This window comes from Hippopotamus amphibius, chromosome 1, assembly GCF_030028045.1.
Source record: "Hippopotamus amphibius kiboko isolate mHipAmp2 chromosome 1, mHipAmp2.hap2, whole genome shotgun sequence".
Classification (NCBI taxonomy): Eukaryota; Metazoa; Chordata; class Mammalia; order Artiodactyla; family Hippopotamidae; genus Hippopotamus; species Hippopotamus amphibius.
In genome coordinates, this window is record NC_080186.1 from 152180128 (window position 1) to 152194671 (window position 14544).

The 14544-nt window shown below is 54.1% G+C and overlaps 1 protein-coding gene across 2 annotated transcripts; it reads left to right on the forward strand.

Moving 5' to 3' along the window:
• Window positions 1-1126: 1126 nt before the first annotated feature.
• On the forward strand, window positions 1127-11762 carry ARSI (arylsulfatase family member I). 2 transcript variants are annotated; one of them, XM_057731059.1, is made up of 3 exons: window positions 1127-1171; window positions 5699-5977; window positions 9550-11762. In XM_057731059.1, exon 3 carries the CDS (start codon window positions 9668-9670, stop codon window positions 10952-10954), a length of 1287 nt encoding a protein of 428 aa, XP_057587042.1. In that variant the 5' UTR covers window positions 1127-1171; window positions 5699-5977; window positions 9550-9667; the 3' UTR covers window positions 10955-11762. The 2 variants fall into 2 exon arrangements, with proteins under 2 accessions (XP_057587042.1, XP_057587035.1); XM_057731052.1 differs by lacking the exon at window positions 1127-1171 and having other exon boundaries at window positions 5251-5977.
• Window positions 11763-14544: the final 2782 nt, after the last annotated feature.

Below are 14544 nucleotides of genomic sequence, written 5' to 3' on the forward strand. Positions count from 1 at the left end.
GGACATCAAAGTGGGCAGAGCCTCAGATAGATGGATGGATGGGCTGGAGGCAGGCCTGGGACCCGTTAGGCTAATTCTGCCCAAGGCTGGCAGAGGCCACCGCGGGAACTTCTGAGAAGGCGGAGAACAAGTCCTTTCATACGGCCTCCCTTTGAGCTGGCCTCGAGGTGGGGCCGGGGTCTGGTGGGTGGAGGGTGGGGAGTGTGCGGAGAGGCGAGGCCGCAGTCGGGCTGGGCAAACAGATTGGGCAGTGGATGTGAGCACAGAGCGCCCATTGTGTACCCAGAGCTCTGCTTTCAATAATCTACTTGGAAGAATGTTGCATTGAGCACCAGAGAAAGGAGCCATTGAAATGCCCAGGGCTGGGGCCCTCTGAAGGGTTAAAGGCTAGGGGCTTTGGGTGCTCAGGCTCTTGCCACTCCAGGCTCAGATGTCTGATATGGGATCCTGAAAGACAAGGGGCACTCAGCAAGACCACCAAGAGGGCCTGGAAGCAGGGGTCAGGGGAATGTGTGTCTCCCCCGGAAATGCTAAAGGGGGTGACCCAGCATCAAGGAGGAAAGCACTTTTCCTCCCAGATCCATGTTGCCCAAATACAGCAATTCCAGCAAGAACTGGGCCTTAGCCTGCCCACTGGGGAGAATGGCTCACCTTCGCAGGCTGGTCTCCACCTGGACTTCTTACACGCTCCCTTCACAGGGGCCCTGGCAATACCTTTTCCATAGGGCAGCCAGCCTGGCTTCCTTAAACACCTCCCACCTTACCATTAATCATTAATTAATTCTAATTAATGATGCACTAGTCGAGAGCATGGGGGTTAAAGTGAGAACCAATTGTTACTAGACGAGGTGAGCAGGGGCACCTGTGGAATTTTCTTTTGCGGAAGTCTTACTCCTCAGGAGGAGGACACGGCCCAGCTGTCGGAAATGGCACCTGAAGTGGAATTCTGTGCTCTCACTCGGTGTGCTTCTTTCCTGAGTGCCACTCACCCTTTCAAGCTACACAGGCTTATGGGGCTTGAAGTGCAGGGAACATAATGCTGGCTCTGAGGGCTGCGAAGAGGAGGCAGGAGGTGGATGAGCTGGACCTGTCCCTGGGGACGGGTTGCTGAGCCGGACCTCCCGCATCACAGCTGTGCAGCACCCTCATCACCACGGAGCCACTGCAGGAGGTACGGCCTCCTGAGCCTGCAACTTCTGGGAGGATGGCCTACAACCAAAGCTGAGCATACACCATGAGCTTGTCATAGTAACCGTCTTGGATGGAAAAAATAGTTGATACCTTCCCCAGCTTTCTTGAAAAGAGGGTCCTGAACAGGATTTAAACTCTGGAGGGCAACCCGTCATCCAGTTCTGTGCTGGGCTGTGATTTGGCGATGCCCTTGGTTCTGTTCGGGTGGCTTATGGCTCTTTGCTTCTACAACAAACGGCCCCAAGCTCCCAGGCTTTTGGAACTTGTCGCTCAGATTTTATGTTTATTCTTTTGTTTCTCCCTAATGTTTTCACTATGAAACTGTCTTCCCATAAAACAGGCAGGTGCTTCACGCCACCTTCTTACGTATTCCCTCTGAGCTGCTTCCAGTATCCTTGGGCTGGCAAACGAAATCATTAGCCTTGTGAGACTTGTGTATGAAGTAAGCGTCAGCAGACTTGGAGTGAGGAAGGCCTGAGGAGCTCTGCTCTAAGTTAAGGGATTGAACTCTATGATGTTTTGTCTGTCCGGAGGCCTTCTATGTTTTCTTTTAGGTCCTTGCTTTGGTCCAGCACGGGCAAATTGATTTCTAGAGGACGACAGCATGCGTAATCTGTGCACAAGATCTTTGCCAAGGTCAATTAAGTCAGAAGGAAATAATATCTGTACTAAGATAATTTTAGTTCAAAGATGGCCAAAAATAACACACACACACACCCCTACACCACACACCTACACAGATACACACACACCTACACTCACGCACACACCCCTATACAAATACACACATATATACCACGCACAGCAATGAAAGACAAAGCCACAAAAAAGACTCACCTGTTTTTCACTTTTATATCTCTGTGTCCGAAAAATTTTCTGTGGATAGATAATTAGAATCATAACATTTTCCAGTCTGAAAGAAAGTCCTGTAATTTTCAAAGTCCTGTAGTTTTGCTCCCTGTTTTAGTTCAGGAATCTCTCCTATTACCTCCTGGACAGATGGGCACCTTTTCCCCTTCTTGCATAGTTCCAATAATGAGGAGCTCAGTGCTTTTAAAAGTCTGATTTCATCAATGGAAATCTCTGACAGCAAGTAACACTACACCCCTGCCACATCTCATCTGCATTTCGTGTGCAGGTGTCAGGCTTCTGGTAGGTGTCCTTTGGGGGTTATGGGGTAAGTGTGCACCTATGGGAATGGGGGGACAGATCTTCTCTGTGGATATTCCTGCTGTCAATCATCTTGGAATCATCTTGGGTCCTGAGATAGAAACTGCAAAGGCCAGCTTAGCTGCAGAGGGAACTTCTGTTTCTCTGAGCCTTACTTCTTAGGTCTGAAGTTGAGACATCTTGGAGTTCTTGAGAGTCTACCTGGGTGGGGGTAGGGTTGATGGACATTGTCCCAGGGAAGAGGGCAGGTAGGCGTACAGTAGAGAATACAAAGGGAAGATGAGTGAGCCACTTTCTGAAAGTGACATGACCTGGATTCACATTACTCCGTGTGTTTATTTCCCCCCTTGTCATCCCTAGGCCTTTGGAAATGTCTGGCTTCAGTGTTGCACCCTGGCCCAGTTGTGTAATGGCTTTAAAGGAAGAGTTGAGGGTCGGTTTATTTCCCTAGAACATTAGAGGGGAGGATGGAGCCCTCTGAAGCCACTGCGGGTTTCAGTGATTACTGAGGGACTCTTAAAAGAAATGTGAATATTGGGGAACAAGAGTCCACCCACTCCTCTCCACATGGTGATTCACCCATCACTGCCATCCTTTTATTAAGCAAGCTGCCAGATTTCCTACAAAAGTAATCCCTTAAATTGGCCTGAAATCTGTTTCTCAGTAACTTTCACCCACAGGACTCAGTCGTTTCTCTCAGAAGCACAAAGAACAATCATTATAACCGTTGACATTCACTGAGTGATTACTATGTGCTGGGCATTTACTGAGCACTGTGTTGTGTCGCATTTATATTATCATTCCATTTTACAGATGAAGAAATTGAAGCTGAGGGAGGGAAAATAATTTGCCCAAGGCCTGACCCCAAATAACTGCCAGGATTTGAACTCAAGCAGTCTGATGTCAGAGCCCACGGTCTTGAACTCTTAGAAATTCTGCTTGTGTTGTCCCTATGGCAACTCCACAGAGATCTGCAGCCTGTGGGCTGGATTCCCTGGACCTATTTCTTCAAGGTTGAATCCCCATCGCTGTTTCTCCTTCTGCCATTTCTCAGGGAAATAATTCCTCCTGACCAAGGTCTGGGACAGACAATGCAAAGAATACAAAACCCAAGTCCATCTGACCTCCCGTGACCTGTCCACTTTCACACCCTGGACAGCCCCAGGCTGAAGCCTCCGGAAACACCATTTTAGCAGCATTCCCCTCGGGAGGCTGTATTTTTCCTGTCTGTCCTCAACATTTCTTCTGCCAGAACAACAGGCTCAGTTTTCCCTTCTGATAAATCTGGTCATCCTAAATATGGGGCTTTGAACAAACAGGAGTGGCCAGCCCCACGCAGCCCTCATTTCGAAATGCAGATTCACTTGGGCTGCTATTTTGGAGATCTGGTTTCTTTCCCCACACACAGTGGTTTTAAAGAAAAGGGAAGGGATCACGGCAGAATATTGGCAGGGGAAAGATGCTGGGAGAGAAGACCCACCTGGGCAGTCTTTGTGTTTCAAAGTTCCCCAAACACTGGCTCTTGGAGAAGCTCTGTGAAAAAGAGGGTCCTCAGTCACATAAAATTGGGAAATACAGCTTTAGCACCCCCCACTTTTGGAGATCAGCATATTAAAAACTGAAGTTCCGGTGGTAAAAAAGGCTAACTAGTTTTTTTTAATTCAGTTCTCCCATTAAAAAACACAGCCTCATTAAAATCTGGAAAACAATGATGCAGAACGGAAGTTGCAAACAGGCACCCGATGGCCTAAAATATTCCTCAGATAGGTTTGATTTGGCCTGTACGGTGTTTCAGTTTTGCTTTAAATTAGTTACTAGCTCTTAACAATTGGAATATTTCTAATAATAATCTGGATTTGGGTGTTCTTGGAAAATCAGAAGATCTGGAAACACTGGTCCACATTCTTGCATGACAATGGTCAGCTGGACACAAGGCTGAGGTCTTTTGCTCCCTGCAGCCCCTGTCTCCCTCCGCCAACACAGAGGCCTCTCTGCTTTACTCATTTGTGATACTTGCCTGGCCCAGGAGTCCTCCAAGCTTGCCTTCCCTGCTGCGGAGATTTCTTTGGGTGAATGTTAGCCTGGCTGACCCTTGAGGCCCACTTATCTATTCATCCCTGCAATACATACTGATTGAGCTTCTGGAGGCTGTGGATAACAAGATGTATACAACAGCTCCTGCCCTCGGATTCTAGGGCTGCCAGTCTAGAATCTAGCTGTCAATTGATGAATGAGGAGGGGGAGGGGCTGGGGAGAGAGGTAAGCCGGCAAGGCCAGAACCTAGTTTCCTGATTTCCAGGCCCTGGTGCTCGTCAAAGTCGTCACATTCTCCATCGCAGCCTCTACTGCGACTCAGACAGCCACCGTTAGTCCCAGGGAAGAAGCTAGCAACTTGCTGGTGATTTAGACGAATTCCCGGCCATCTCAGGGCCTCAGTTTCTCCTGCTGTAGAATGACCAGGGTTGGAATAGAAAATTATGCGCATCCCTTCCAGGACTGGCACTCAGAGAAGCTAAGACTCCATGATCGAGGAATGTCTGACCGGGCCGTTCCAGAGCTGTTCCATCGAATTTCAAGCAGCCCCCCTCCCTCCTTTCCCCAGTCTGGGCCAGGGCGGAGGCTGGAGCCAGAGCGCCCAGCAGGCCTGGGCTTCCCGCCCGGGGGTGGAGCCGCCGCTGGACGCCCCGCCCCTCCACCTGGGGCTCTGCCCGGCAGATGTTACAACTTTCTCGCATTCTCTCCCGCCGTGTCCCCCACAGACCCGCCCAACCCGTGCCTCCCTCCCCTTCCCCGCTGGGGTCCTGCCCACCTCCCTACGGGGAGCCGACAGTTCTCGGGACTCGGGCGGGGCGAGAGGCCGGGCCGGGGGCTGGAGGGTCGGGAGGAGGAGAAAGGGAAAACAGAGGCAAGAGAAATTAGGAGGCGGGAGAAATCGAGGGCTAGAAGGCAGAGAGGAGTCAGAGGATGGTGGGGAGCTCTCTTTGGAAGCCGCCACACCGAGTCTCAGGCTGGCCTGGCTGAGCTGGGGGAGAGGGAGAACGGGCGGCGCTGGGCGGGCGCTCAGGCGGCGGGAGGCAACTTGGCGCGGGCCTAACCTCCCCAGAGCGCCCCGCTGCGGCCGCGCAGGTCCGGCCTCATCTTCCAGCCAGTCCCGGACGGGCCGCTGGGCCGCCCCCGGGGACGCTGAACGCTCTCGAAGCGTCCGGGCCAGCCGGCCGGCGGGCGTGCGAGCCGTGCGCCCTGGGCGCGCGAGGCGGTGAGGCCCTGGGAGCCCTGCGCGCCGGGACGCACGGGCAGGCATGGCGATGCACGCCCTCACCGGCTTCTCTCTGGTCAGCCTGCTCAGCTTCGGCTACCTGTCCTGGGACTGGGCCAAGCCTAGCCTGGTGGCCGACGCGCCCGCGGAGGCCAGCGACCAGCCCTCGGCCGCTCCACCCCAGCCTCCCCACATCATCTTCGTCCTCACTGACGACCAGGGCTACCACGACGTGGGCTACCATGGCTCAGATATTGAAACCCCTACGCTGGACCGGCTGGCAGCCGAGGGTGTCAAGTTGGAGAATTATTATATCCAGCCCATCTGCACGCCTTCGCGGAGCCAACTTCTCACCGGCAGGTAGGTATGGCCCAAGCCACTGATGCTGGTGGTCCAAGCCCCAAATAAACCAGCTGTAGGTTTCACTTGTGCTGACATTCCCTCCACTTGGACCTGGGAACCCTGGGCTCACGGCCAGTTCTGTCCCCAATTGGCTGTGTGATCGTTAGTAAATCCTTTGCCCTTTCTGGGCCTCAGTTTCCCTACCTGTGCGCTGAATGGGTTGGATCATGTGTGGGGTCTTCTCCCTCTGATGTTCTAGGATATTTAAATGCCACACCGTGTGAAGGAGACATCTGGTCATCTCTTTGTTAGAGGAACATGGCAGCCTCTGACACTTAGGTTTAAGTGCTACTTCTATTTAAATACCCTGAGGCGCTGAGCAAAATCAGTTAACTTGTCTAAGCCTCAGTTTTCTTGTCCATAAAATGGGGTGAAGAACAGTTTTTTAATCTTGAAAAGGAGTGGTAAGGATGAAACCAGTTGCATATAGACTGCTTGGCTATCAATAAATGGCAACCTCTGTGTCACTGGAGGGATGAAGCAATTAATCCCTCCATCAAACCCCAAATTGTTTGATGACAACATTGGGAGGAAGCCAAGGAATTGATAGGTGGAGGAGAAAGACACACGCAGGATGCAGTGACCTGTGTAGCCTTAGGCTAGTTACCTCATTTCTCAAAGCCTCTGTTTTTTCATCTGCAAAATCCTCCCAAGTTGGCTGGGAGCCCCAAGCAGACGTGCTGCTTTCTCGGTAAGGAGTTGTCCACAGGCAAGGTGGTAGGATTACAGGATTAAAAGAGCAGGGAAACAGGAGGTGGGGGTGTAGAAGGCAAAACTCTGGCCACTTAGGAGAAAATCCTTTGGCAAGGCTGAAGCTAATCCTCCTTGGATAGGGTCCAAGGCATGCTTTCCCCCAAGCTCCACCCAGAAGCCACTAGCACGATCTCAGAAACCAGAGCCGTAGTCTCCCTGTTTCCTGGATGGGAGAAACTGAGGCACGTAATCAGGGAGGGCCACACTCAATGCCTGTGCCCAACTTCGGGGTCTGTCGGAGAGAGGGCTGAGAGGCCAGGTGCTTTAGAGGGGCCCTGGAGCTGGGAGTCAAATAGATGCCTTTTCTTCCTTCCATCTGGCACTTAGCATTTAGCTCTAGGAGCTGAGAGAGAGAACGAGAAAGAGGCAGGGGTGCCAGTGTGAGTGTTGGGGGTGGGGGCTGATGGTAAAGACCAGATGTTGACCAATCTCCAGAAGAGGGAGGAGGAATCTGCATTGCAGAGAGTTACGCACAAGTTACCATTTCTCTCCGAGAGATGACTTTTGGTTTAAGCAGAGGAATGAACAGCATGTGGGGCAGCATTCCAGTCGTTGCCCCCCACCCCCCGCCCCGCAATCGGCAAAGTTCGGGGAGCGTGGCTGGGCAGCGTCTGCCCTCCGCCCCCTGCAGCTGGCTCCATCTGACTGATGCTGACTGCTCTCATTAGTGCTTGTTAGTGCACCCAGTCGTGTTTGGTAAAGCTGCCGAGAGCCGGTTTCCCGTGTTACTCACTTGCAGACAGGCTGGGGTGACGCGTAGCTGGCCCACCCACTTTACGAACTAGCGTTCCCTGGTGCCCAGCCCCTATGAAGAGAGGCTTACTGCGACTCCGGGCCCTAGGGTACTTCTTGTATCAAGGCTAATCGTTCATTTGCTTGACTGAGGTCTGCAGAGACCACATCACTGAGAGTTTCTAAGCATGAGTAGCAGAGACCTAGGCTTGAAGCTCAGCTCCACTGCTTGCCAGCTGTCTGGACATGGGCCTGTTGCTGCACTTTTGGGAGTCTCAGTTTCATCATCTGTAGAATGGAGATAATAACATAATAACACTGTAGGTTTTTTATGCAGAATAAATGAAATAGTGTGTGTGGCAAAGAGTGTTAAAAATGGCAATAGTAGCTAATGATAGCTAAGGAAACCAAAACAGAAAAACCCACCCCAGTGCCTGGCTTAAAGGTGTCAAGAATTTAGGTCTGGGCTTGACTTGAATTCCTGGGAGTCAGAAAAAGGTGTGGGATTCTAATACACGTGTGAAGTTCTAGGCTTCTTATTTAGTCTGGGACTTGTAAAACTTGAGTAAAGGCAAGACACCCTAAGCAGATCACACGGGCGCCTTGACCACAGAAGGGATGGGATATGAATGGATAAACGAGGAATGCAGATTCTGCTAACCGTTTGCTCCTGCCTCAGGGCGTCAGCCTGTGTGAGTGACCTGGATCCAGGGGGCACGTAAACTTGTGGGCTGGCACATGAGAGCTGGTCTCATAAAATTTGGGAACTGGGGGGTTTTTAGAGGTGTCCCATTCCAACCAACTCACTCCTACACATGAGCAAACTGAGGCCTCTGTCAGGGAAGAGAAGCGGCAGCCTAGTTTGCCAGAAAAGAGTCTTTGCTTGATCTTTGATTGGAGTTATGTTCAGGTCCTGGCTCTGCTCCTGACCCCTGAGTGACCTTGGGCAAGGTCTTTGCCCTTCTCTGGACCTTAGTTTCTTTCTTTCTTTCTTTCTTTTTTTTTTACAATAAACTGCATATATTTAGAGCGTACAATTTCTTAGTTTCTTTTTATGTCGAGGTGAATAAACTAGAAAATGACTTGGGTCCCTCCCAGCTCTAAAATCCTTTGAGTGTCATTCTTCATTCATTCATTTCGTAATTGAGTGTCCTTGAAACATCACTTGAATGCTGGGAATACAAGGATGAGTAAGGGACCAGTCTCATTAAATATCATTGGGCCCAAGAGCATGTAAGGCCACTGAGTAGAATCCTGTGGCCAAGTTGGACCAATGAAGGTTTGTACTATGGGAATGCTGTGGGAACTCAGAAGCCAAAGTGACTCATTCTTTGAGTGAGAAACTGTGAGAAACTTTACAGTGAGGGTAATATTTGGGCTGCGCGTTTAAGAGTGAATAGGAGTTTTCTTGGGAGAGACGACTGAATAGTTTTCTTGCTCTAGGCCCCATGGCATGTTAGTGGCTTAAAGTGTAGGGACTCTGAAATCTGGAGTCAGACTTCTGGGAATACAAATGGCAACTCCAGTTTCTAATTGTGTGAATCACTGGACAAATGATTTAATTTCCTGAGCCTCCGTTTTCTTATTTGGGAGATGGGAATAATAATAATGATAGGCTCCCCCTAGGTTATGGTGAGTATTTAGTGAGCTAATTCCTATAAAGGACTTAGTGCAATGCTGAGCGTACAGCAAGTGCTTGGTGTCAGCTTTTATTATTCTTGTTGTCGTGATTAGCCTGGATTCAACTCTTAACTCCCCAACTTCCTAGCTATGTGGTACTGCGTGAGTGGCTTACCCATTCTGAGCTTCGGCCTCTTCATCTGTAAGATGACAATGATACCTGCTTCAGGGGATTTTGAGGATTCAATGAGATAATGCATTTGAAATGCGTGGCACATTTGATAACACCTACTGGTTACTGTTCCTTTGCTTGCTAGTAGCGCTGTGACCGGAGCCCACCTCGGGGTGAGTGTTGGGGGTCAGGCGGCCAAAGCAGTGGTTTCTGGCTCACTGGTACCTTCTGTGTCCTCCCCTCTTCCCACCAGATACCAGATCCACACAGGACTGCAACACTCCATCATTCGCCCCCGGCAGCCCAACTGCCTGCCCCTGGACCAGGTGACACTGCCCCAGAAGCTGCAGGAGCTAGGTTACTCTACGCACATGGTGGGCAAGTGGCACCTGGGCTTCTACCGGAAGGAGTGCCTGCCCACCCGCCGGGGTTTTGACACCTTCCTGGGCTCGCTCACAGGCAACGTGGACTACTACACCTATGACAACTGTGACGGCCCAGGGGTGTGTGGCTTTGACCTACACGAGGGCGAGAGTGTGGCCTGGGGGCTCAGTGGCCAGTACTCCACTCTGCTCTACGCCCAGCGCGTCAGCCACATACTAGCCAACCACAGTCCCCGGCGGCCCCTCTTCCTCTACGTGGCCTTCCAGGCGGTCCACACACCCCTGCAGTCCCCGCGCGAGTACCTGTACCGCTACCGCACCATGGGCAACGTGGCCCGGCGGAAGTACGCGGCCATGGTGACCTGCATGGATGAGGCCGTGCGCAATATCACCTGGGCCCTCAAGCGCTATGGTTTCTACAACAACAGTGTCATCATCTTCTCCAGTGACAACGGTGGCCAGACCTTCTCGGGGGGCAGCAACTGGCCCCTGCGAGGACGCAAGGGCACTTACTGGGAAGGGGGCGTGCGGGGCCTCGGCTTCGTCCACAGCCCCCTGCTCAAGCGAAAGCGACGGACAAGCCGGGCGCTGGTGCACATCACGGACTGGTACCCGACCCTCGTGGGTCTGGCAGGTGGCATCACCTCGGCAGCCGAGGGGCTGGACGGCTATGACGTGTGGCCAGCCATCAGCGAGGGCCGGGCCTCGCCACGCACGGAGATCCTGCACAACATTGACCCTCTCTACAACCACGCCCGGCACGGCTCCCTGGAGGGGGGCTTCGGCATCTGGAACACTGCCGTACAGGCCGCCATCCGCGTGGGTGAGTGGAAGCTGCTGACGGGGGACCCGGGCTATGGGGACTGGATCCCACCCCAGACACTGGCCGCCTTCCCCGGCAGCTGGTGGAACCTGGAGCGCATGGCCGGCGCCCGCCAGGCCGTGTGGCTCTTCAACATCAGTGCTGACCCCTATGAACGGGAGGACCTCGCTGGCCAGCGGCCGGATGTGGTCCGGGCCCTGCTGGCCCGCTTGGTGGACTATAACCGCACAGCCATCCCTGTGCGCTACCCAGCTGAGAATCCCCGGGCCCATCCTGACTTTAATGGGGGTGCTTGGGGACCCTGGGCTAGCGATGAGGAAGAAGACGAAGAGGAGGAGGAAGGCAGGGCTCGAAGCCTTGCCCGAGGACGCCGTAAGAAAAAATGCAAGATTTGCAAGCTGCGATCCTTTTTCCGTAAACTCAACAGCAGACTGATGTCCCACCGGATCTGAAGGGGGGAGGTGAGGTGCTTCCCCATGCAAGCTTGGCTCTGGTCTTCACCAGCGAGGGGCCCTAGGTCAAGTCCCCATCTGCAGGGAAATGGAGAGCAGAGAGCCCCTCAGTTGAAGGCTCGGGAGCTTGGTTTGGGGGTCGGGGGAGAATAAACTAGACTGGGTCCCGCCTCTTCACTGACTTGCTCTGTGACCTCGGATGACCTGCACGAGCTCTCTGGGCCTCCGTTTCCTCATCTGGAGAATGAGCTCTAATGACTTTGTTGTTCTGTGGTGTGGACCTGGTGTCTGGGGCCACCAACGTTGTCACCTCCTAGCTCACTTAAGGCCTTGCTCTTGAACCCTGGACCTCTGTGGTACTTCTTGGGTGAGGAGCCACCTGAAGGCAGCTCCAGGCCTGGACCCCAGCCGAGGCATGGTGATGTGGCCACTCTCTGAAGGGATCCCTTGGGTACTGAAGTTGGAGGTGCAGGGACCTGGGGGTGACCTTCCTGGGTCCTCATGTGGCCTGGGCCAGTCCTGGAAACAGACTAGTGGTGGGGGCAGTGGTGGCGGGGGAAGGGAGGACTGGGCCTGGCTGTTAGCTGCTGCAGGATCAAGCTGTGAAAAGAGCCCTGAACCAACAATCAGGACATCTGGGTTCTACTCTGATCTTGGGCCCAGTCCTTTTCCCCTGGGCCTCACTTTCCCCACCTGCAAATGGGGATGCCAGACCTGGCTCTGCCTACCTCACAGGCCTGTAGAGGACCGGCCGAGGTAATGGTTGTGGAGGAACCCATGAACTTGATTAAAATGCGGTAACACAGAAGCGAGGGCTGCAGTGCTGTTGTGAGCTCATGTGAGTGTGTGCACATGTGTCCTGGGTCAGGTGTGAGCTCACCATTGGTCCGGGGAATGGGAGAGGAGGTGGGCGCCCTGGCCAGAAGGCAGAACACATGGGATATGGTCGCAGATCTACTGTGTGGCCTTGGGCAAATTTCAGGCTCCCTCCGGGCTTCACTGTCCCCGTGTACAGGGAATGAGCTGAGAGCCCTCCCCCTAGGTGTTCTGGGCGCCCCTAGGTGTGTGTGCTTTGGGGGACACGGGCTGGGCGGTGGGGAGGAAGGGTGTGGGGGGTCTCTGGGCTCGCTGGCTGTGTAGCGGGCCTCTATCCGCACACTGCGTTCTGCATATCTCCCTTCAGCTTCCAGTCGGTGCAGCGTGTGTAGGCGAAAGCCCTGCTGTGAATTTTGAAAATAGTTATTTTTGTCTCTGGCAAAGGAGGCCTGTTAGGACTCGTCAGCATGTGGATGAGCGGGACGGGTAGGGTGGGGTGGGGTGGGGTGGGTGCGGTGCAGTGAGGGGGGTTCAAGAATTGGTTATAGAGCTGCATCCCTACTGCAGAGGTGGCTGAGCCCAGGAGTGAGGGGCTGGCCTGGGGCTGTGTGGTGGAGGTGGCCATCCGTGTCCTGGGCCCCCTCCTCCCAGCCCTGCTCTCTTTATCTCTTATGGCTTCCTCCAACTGGAACCCTTCTCTGTCTCCAGGACGTTGATGCCTGGGTCGTGATGGGGCAGGGGCCAGGACCAGCTAGGGCCTCTGGGTTCCAGCCGCCTCCAGCATTTCTGCCTGCTCCAGAGGGAAACTCTGAAGTCCCAGGTCTGGCATACCCCAGGGGTGGGTTATCCACGGTCTGCTGTGCTAGGTCCTTGTCCCAGCTGTGTGGGCTGGGCACTTCCAGAGTGGCGTGGAATGAGGACTCCCCTTACACCAGTTGAGTGGAGGCTTCTCCCGTGTCTGTTGAGTTGGCCCTGACAGAGGTGGCCCAGCATCCAGCTCCAGCCCTGCTTCTCTTCCAGGGTCTCTGCCTTTTGGGGCCACCAGTGCAGGACCATAAAAGGCCCTAGGCACCAAGGCCTATCCCCTGTGGTCATTCTGGCCCTAAACATAGAGAGCCCAGCTGGAGCTGGGGACTGGGAGCTGGTGCCCGTTCCTGGTCCCCGGAGAAGGAGGCTCCATCTTATCTTAAACCCAGCCTAGAGCTCATCTGCTTCGGAGTCCCACCTAACCCAGAATGCAGCAAGCATCCCAGGAGCCCCACTCAAGCTTCAGCCTGCAACCCTGTCCACAGCCCAGCAGTCCCCAAGCCTGCCTAACCAGGGCGCCGGCAGCTGGCAGAGGCCTGAGGTTGGTGGAGGTTCTCAGGATGAGGAGCGACTCAGGGCACTGTGACAAGAGGCGCAGCCTGCTTCTTGTGGCTTCTGCTCTGCCCAGCAATTAGCACGGCCCCTGTCCCCGCTTCTTCCTGCCTCATTCGGCTCCTGGGTCTGTGCCTGGCTCTTGAAAGGCATCACCAGGCAGATGCTTGTATCACCTTTGGTGGGGAGGGATGGCAGGAAGGGCAGGCCGGAGGCAGCGCTGGCCCCTTGGGGGCGTGGAGCCTGGAGCTGCCAGATAGGGCCTCTCATTCCCCCTTGGCTGGACCAGTTGGCAGCAGACCTGCCAGCCAGATGGCTTAGAGGCAGGGGCGGCTCTGTCCGTCCTGGGCAGGGATGACCAGTCCCCTAGGAGCCAGGAGAAAGCCCTAACCTAGCCGGAGGAGCAGGGCTGTGGGCCCCACCCTGGGCTTTGGCACTATCTCCTCTTCGTGGTTGGTGCCCTTGGGGGCCTTGGGACCCAGGCAAGTAGTCCTGAGTGCAGGAAAGAGCAGGGCAGAGGAGGGTAAGGGGAGGGGCACCGTTGTGGGAGTCAGGCATTCCAGATTGTTATCCTGACTGCCCCGGACTTCTGTGATTGCAGGAGGGCAGCTTTCTCTCTCTGGGCCTCGGTCTCCTGTCTGTAAGAGGCCGGGGCCGCCTCAGGGCCCCCCAGCCCTAGTGGAGTCCAGAGAACGCAGGGCAGGGTGCTGAAGGCAAACAAACCCTAGACTGGGAAGTCCCGCCACGTCTCTGCAGAACGGGCGATGATTGTACCTATCTCACGGACATTTGTTTTGAGGTATAAATAGTGCAATATGTAAAGTGCTTAGCACAGGGCTTGGCTCTAAAGTGGAAAGAACTATTTTTCACGTCCTTGGAGTCAGTGAGGGAACATCTTGTCTTTACATTTCTCAGGGAGATATGGAGCCTCCAACAAGGAAAAAGACCTGTCATAAGCACTCAGAGCCGATGGCAGGACGGGAACCTGGGTCCTCGAGCTGCAGGTTGTGCTGTGCAGACGTGGGCCCAGTAGCTGTGGTCCTCTGTCCCTTGGCTGCCTGCCTCCCTCTCCCCTGCAAGGAGTGCCACCTATGTGGGACACCTCAGGGGACAGAGCTGCTCCCTGACCCCCGACTCCTCTCCCTTCTGAGTGTGAGACTGGCGTTGCTTACTGCAATTAATGAACCAAATCACTCTCCACCTAGACCCTCTGCAGGATCACTTCTCTCTTGGCCCACTTTCCACCGATTCTGCCCCCATACTCACTGCCCTTAATGGGACAGGCCTCGTGGGGACCGTGCGGGTGGCACGTTTTCTGTGGTGCCTGCCCAGGCCCTGCAGGACCCTGAGGCACTCAGGCACATGCACGTGAGCACGACTGGAGGCCGTGGAAGGTGGGATTTGAGCTGGCTGTC